The sequence below is a fragment of the Trichosurus vulpecula genome, chromosome 7 (assembly GCF_011100635.1).
Source record: "Trichosurus vulpecula isolate mTriVul1 chromosome 7, mTriVul1.pri, whole genome shotgun sequence".
NCBI lineage: Eukaryota > Metazoa > Chordata > Mammalia > Diprotodontia > Phalangeridae > Trichosurus > Trichosurus vulpecula.
This window is the reverse complement of record NC_050579.1, coordinates 145063338-145069796: the sequence shown is the minus strand read 5'-3', so window position 1 is coordinate 145069796 and position 6459 is coordinate 145063338. Positions and strand designations below refer to the sequence as shown.

The 6459-nt window shown below is 40.5% G+C and overlaps 1 protein-coding gene and 1 pseudogene across 1 annotated transcript; one reads left to right on the top strand and one right to left on the bottom strand.

Annotated features, from left to right (window-relative positions):
• Window positions 1-3155: 3155 nt before the first annotated feature.
• Window positions 3156-4106, bottom strand: LOC118858282 (aldo-keto reductase family 1 member B1-like). The gene is given in 1 exon segment (XM_036768774.1): window positions 3156-4106. A coding segment is annotated over 1 exon segment (951 nt).
• A 1420-nt stretch (window positions 4107-5526) lies between these two features.
• On the top strand, window positions 5527-6249 carry LOC118857672 (annotated as a pseudogene).
• Window positions 6250-6459: the final 210 nt, after the last annotated feature.

Here is a 6459-nt window from a genome sequence, read left to right as displayed (position 1 = left end):
GCTAAGATGAATTAGAAATCTTTTGATCACAGATGCAGAGCAGGAAGGGACCTTAAATGCTATCTAGTCTAACTCTATCTTTTTACAGATAAGGAAACTGAGGTCCAAAGTAGGAAAAGGAGTTGCCCAAGATCACATAGGTAATAAGTGGATTAGCTAGGATTCAGATCCAGCTAATCTGACTCCAAATCCTTCATCCTTCTCATTGCATCAGGTTGGATAGCACCAACCTGAATTTAAATGAAAACAGTCAATACAACAAAATTAAGGTCTTTAATCAGGGCAAGTGAACTTCGACTTGGAGTACCACACAAGTGCTGGGGTACCCAAGGAGGGGGCTGGGAACAGGGTTTGTGTAGTGTACTAAGGCAGAGAGAATGAGTAGACCGCAGGTGGGATGGATTGGGCATCTCACAGTGTCACAAGATAAGCCAAAGACCGTAAAGAAAGTTTGGGAATCTCTGGAGGGGAGAGTTTGGCAGATGTACAAAATAATCTGAGACTGGAAGTAACGAAATCTGGTCAGTCCCAGGCAATTCATTGGCCTGGGAAGGAACTAGGTCTGCTTCTGTCAGTTCTTAGTCAACTCTATTTATCAATAGGTTGACTGGGGGGTGGGTGGCAGAGGGGCATGTGAATGTCTAAATACTTCCCCTCTTTGGGTCTTAGTCTTCTCATCTATAAAATGAGGAAGATGGACTAAATGGTCCTGTTCACCTCTAATCTTCTAATAGTCTGTGGATCTATGAGTGACTTTAGCCAAGGATTTACCTGGGCAATATGTACCACTCAAGTCAATTCATAGTTCCTGTAACATGACCTTACTATTCCCACAAGCCTGAAAAAATGCTAACCTACAACAGGTAGGGAGAACTTTGTTCTCCCTCAGATGTACTTCCCCAACAGCATGATTCAAACCTGCTAACAGATGAGCTGTTTGTACTTCAGAAATTTACAGTTCCAGTTAGGATATTTTTGATGGTATTCGGGATGCTCTTTGCAATGCAGCCAGCTGATTCATGCTCTCTCCTGAAGGTTATGAGTCTCCATGTGACATTAGGAAGTATAGGTCTGAGCCATTAAAAGAGAAGTGTGTAAAATGCAATCCGACTCCATAGGAGTTATAAGAGCTCAAAGTATTTCATTTTATGCCATGTCTTTAGTTATATTTGAAGCTTTTTAGTACTAGTAGTTCTCTTTTTACTCCCCTTCACTTTTGATGCAATGGCTGTCTCCTGTGTTCAAACAAACAAAAAACCCCCAAACACACACACACACACACACACACACACACACACACACACACACACACACACACACACAATTACAGCACAAAGTGATACCAGGTAACTGTTAGTACTTAGAAGCTATTTGTTTTTTTGTCTAGACCCAGGGTGGGGAACCTGCAGTCTTGAGGCAACATGTGGCCTTTACAGAATCTGTAAAATTTGGATTCAGTTAAAAGGCCACACCTAAGGATCTAGAAGGCCACATGTGGCCTCAAGGCCATAGGTTCCCACCCATGGTCTAGACCTGTGATTTCATTAGTCTTTTGAATTCATAGTAGGGAAACACTTGTCCACAACTGAAGATCAGTGATTGGTTTGTACCTGAATCTTAGAAAGTTACCCTGGAGCATGGAGAGGTTCTGTCTCTATCATTATCCCATAGGAAGGACATATCAAAGCTGGGCTTGAATCCAGGCCCTCCTGACTTCAGGGCTGGCCCTCTATATATTAATCAATAAGCATTTATCAAGTGCCTACCCTGGGGGTAAGAGGACAAAAATGGAACAGTTTATGCTCTTAAGGAGTTTATAACAGAGAGATAATGTGTTCGTATATAGGTATCTAAACATCACCTACAAAACTAATACAAGGTTACTTTGGGAGGAAGGGCTCTAGTAGATGGGAGGATCAGGAAAGGCTTCATGTAGAAAGTGGTGCTTGAGCTAAATTTTGAAGGGAACCATATATATGTATGCACATACATATATTTGAATCGTAGACCTTAACAAATAACATTTTTCTTTACAGTTTTAGAGTTTAAAGAAGTTGTTTAGTGTATATATTCTAATTTAAGGATCACAAATGAAACACATTTCGACGTAGTTAATGACTGTCCTCAGTCCCTGAGAAGTGAGGTAGTATAAAAGCATCATTTCCTCAGTGATTACAAAGGAAATGTGGCTCCACCAAGATGAGGGTGAGTTACTTGAGATTAGCTGAGGTGGGTTGCACAACAGGGAAAGTCCATTTAGAAGTCTGGCTCATCAGAATAGGTTCTCATCAATTTTGTAAGTTCCAAATGAAATACAGAACATGAATGCAATGCACTGTTGCTGCATCATGATGAGATAAAGAATTTGAAGAATTCAGAGAAACATAAGAAGACTTATATGAATTGAAGAAAAGTAAAGTCAACAAAATGAGGAAAATATTATGCATGATGAGTAGAACACACAAGTGGCAAGAAGGAAAAAAAAACTCACCAAACTGAACAGGTTTTACCAAGCTTGATTCCTAAGAACAGTTGCTAAAATGCATTTCCCTCTTCTCTTTGCAGAGGTGGGAGGTTATATGTGAGGAATATAAAATAAACGATCATATCGTGAGGACCCCTAGCCATGCTGCTTACTTTAAGTTACTCACTCCCTAATCTGCTCCACCTTCATACCAGGTGCCTTGCCTCTGGCTGGTAACCTCCTCTCCTCTCCTCACTCTTCCTGCCCTTTCTGTCTCCCTTTTATATTTAGTCTTCCTCTAATAGAATGTAACATTTTTTTTAACATGATTTTTTTAATTTAAAGCAAGAAGGTAGGGTTTATAACTTCAAGCAGATGAAATCTACTTGTTACTAAAAGAAAGAAAACCATTTACTAGAGGAATAATTCTTGTTTGCAGGGCCCACCTGGGGAGGGATGGTCATTCTGTACTCCTAGCTGGGCAGGAAGGAGGGTCCAGAAAACCAGGAGTTACTCCAACAAGCCGAGATCTGACGGGGATATTCAGTGGCTGACCCAGCTCTCAGAAGCAGAGGCCAGGGTAGACCAATGCAATGCAAAAGAATGGTATATTCTTTGTCAGGACAAGTCGGCAGAGCTGGAAGCATCAGGAGATCATCATCCAGACACTGGGCAGCAGCTAGCCAGAACTTCAAAATGGGGCTTGGAAGGGGTAATCTTTGTGAGACACAGTATTGGTCAAGATGCAGGCTCTCCAGTTGTGATTGAAGCTGAGTATAGTTGACATATCCTCATCAGTAAAATTGAAATCAAACACCTGAAAGTTCTCAGCAATCTGGGATGGGGTGACCGACTTGGGGATAACAACAACTTTTCTCTGGATGTGGAACCTAATCAGAACCTGTGCTGTCGTTTATTTGTGCTTTGCGGCAATGGCCTGGATCCTGGGGTCATCCAAGACAGAAGGGTCCTCTGGCTTGGCCCATGGCTGGTCCGGAGAACCAAGGGGACTGTAGGCTGTCACCACAATACCCTTGGACTGGCAATATTCGATCAACTTCTCCTGGGTGAGATATGGATGGCACTTGATCTGGTTAACTGCTGGCTTGTACTTCAGCCCTGGCTTGGTCAAGAGCTTCTCCATCTGCTCATGGTTGAAGTTGGAGATTCCAATGGCTTTCACCAGTCCTGCATCCACCAACTCTTCCATGGCCATCCATGTATCCAAAAAGCTTGTGTTACTGGGAATCATATTGCCCTCATCATCCAATGGGAAAAAATCCTCTCCAGCCTTAAATCTTGTAGGCCAATGAATAAGGCAGAGATCCAAGTAATCCAGCTTCAGGTCACTCAGAGTTTTTTGGCAGGCTGGCTTGACCAAGCTTTTCTCATGGTATGTGTACCAAAGCTTGCTGACGATGAAGAGATCTTCCTGTTTGATAACATTTGCCTTGATCTTCTCCTGGATGGCCTCACCTACTTCGTTCTCATTCTGGTAGATGTGGGCACAATCAATGTGGCCGTATCCGACATCAATTGCAGTCTTCACTGCATCAGCCACTTTGCCTGGAGGGGACTTCCAGGTGCCCAGGCCCAGGATGGGCATCTTCGCCTTGTTACTCAGCACGAGGAAGGTAGCCATGATGGTCCAGCCTTGCAGAAGACGGACACGACAACCTAGAATGTAACATTTTTAAAAATAAGGACTGTCTTGTTTTTATGTTTTTGTATCCCTCGCACTTAGCACAATGCCTGGCACATAGCAAGTGTTTAATAAATGCTTTAGCTATCTATCCATCTATCTGCCTCTCTTCATCCAAACATTAATAATTATAATAATATTTAGCATTTATGTAGTGCTTTAAGGTTTGCAAAATACTTTATGATATCTCATTTTATCCTTACAAACAATCTTGTGAGGTAGGTGCTATTATTATTCCAATTTTATAGATGAAGAAGCTGAAGGAGACAAAGTTTAGGTGCCTTGCCCAGGGTCACATAGCTAAAAGTATCTGAGGAAGGACTAAACCCAGGTCTTCTTGACTCCATTTCTAACTCTCTCTCTCTCTCTCACCTATCATACTAGACTACTACAACTATATGTTGGTTGGTTTTACCGAAATTTTTCTCCTTCTTTCTTTTGAAATATTTCCTAAAGGGATAACTTGCTGGATTAAGGAGGAAGAGATTTATCTGAAAATGAGGTAATATTAAGGCTAAAGGTATCAATAAAAATTAAAAAATTTAAAAGTTGCATTTGTATGTTTGTGTATTTGAATTAATTGCCATCAGTACATCACTCACTGCCAAAAACTAACCAAGTGTAATTGAAGAATGTCCTTTAAGATACTTAGATGAAAAGGGCTTTATAGTTTGCAGAAATTTCTGGATTAGCAATGGTTATTACATTTTCATTGTTGTACATAACTGTGAATTCACTAGTATAGGGAATTCAGAGTGAAGGAACTCCTTGTACCAATGTAAATTGGCAACTATTCTTCAACTTATTGACTTGGAAAGTTGCCTACGGCAGTGAGAAATCCCTTGCTTGCCCAGGGTCACACAGTCAGTGTGTCAGAGGTGAGACTTCCACCCAGGTTTTCCTGACTTTGATTCCAGTTTTTTATTCATTATACTTCATTGCCTTTCCATAAAATCATAGAACCAGAGAATTCCAGAGTTGGAAGGGACCTCGAGTGTTATGTTGTCCAACCATTAACCAAAGTATGAAACCTGTTTACAATATTCCTGACTATACAGCCTCCACTTGAAGATTTCTAATAATGGAAAACTCACTATCCCTGGTGGCATCTCATTCCATTTTTGGACAACTCTAATTGTTTTCTTATGTTGAGTCATCTTTTTCTTCTATCAGTTCCACCATCAAGGACTAGGCAGAATAGATCTAATTTTTCCTTTAAATGAAAAAATAATTTAAATATTTGAAGAATAATTACCACTTCTCCTAAATCTTGTAATTAAATATTCCAGGTCTTTCAACTCATAATTGTAAGGCATTGTAAGGCACTGTTCTGGATTGCTTTCCTCTCATTCATTCATCAATGACCCTTGTAAAACTTGGTGCCTTGAACAGACACCTCCATGGTATGATTACAGAGTGATCTGCTCTCCTCCTTTCTTCCCATACTCCAATCACACCTGTGGACACCACAGGCTTTGGAGACACTTGCAAGTCTTCAGTACCTTAACAACTTTCTGGTGAACAATAGCTATAGAGAAGCTGTCACTGCATCACAGGCTGACATTGCAATATTTGAATCAGTCTCAGGACCACTACCTACCATCTTGTACCATGCTCTCTGTTAATATAACCTTGTTAAGTCTTACAAGAAGCAAAAGGCAAGTACGGGCCTGCTGCTGTATGAGATACTGCAGAAGTGGAGCTACAAATAGCAAAGATGATATTGATCTTGGGATCTGAGAAAGAAGAGGAAGAAAGAGAAGAAGCAAAGAAACTAAGAGAAATATGCCTTGCTTAGTATAAATCAAGGAAATTAAAAAAACCAAAACCGTGCAATTGTTGCAAAATCTTTGTTCTTACTGGACATAAAATCAGAGGATAATGAGACAGATATCTATGGCAAAATTGGAGGAATGTATCAGAAGCATTCAGGCGTAGAGCTTGGTCTGGGGATTTTCTAAACTAGTTTCAGTAGGAAATAGCATGAAGAAAACTTCAAACACAGTGTGTAGTCAAAGATGACAAAGTTGGGACAGATGAGCTAGAGGAATCCATGGCTGTCGCTACCTTCAGTAATATCTAAACCTTGCCATCTTTGAAAAATTGCATTTAAATAAAAGTATTTGCAAGCAATACTACCTTTTGATTCTCTGGTTTTCTTAATAGCTTAGTTAGATAGCCTCATTCTATTTTCATACTCTATTAGGCCTATTCATGAGCTTCAGAAAGAACTGGGTTTCAGGTTTTGTGGAAAGAAGGAAGGGAGGAAGGAAGGAAGGAAGAAAGGAAGGAA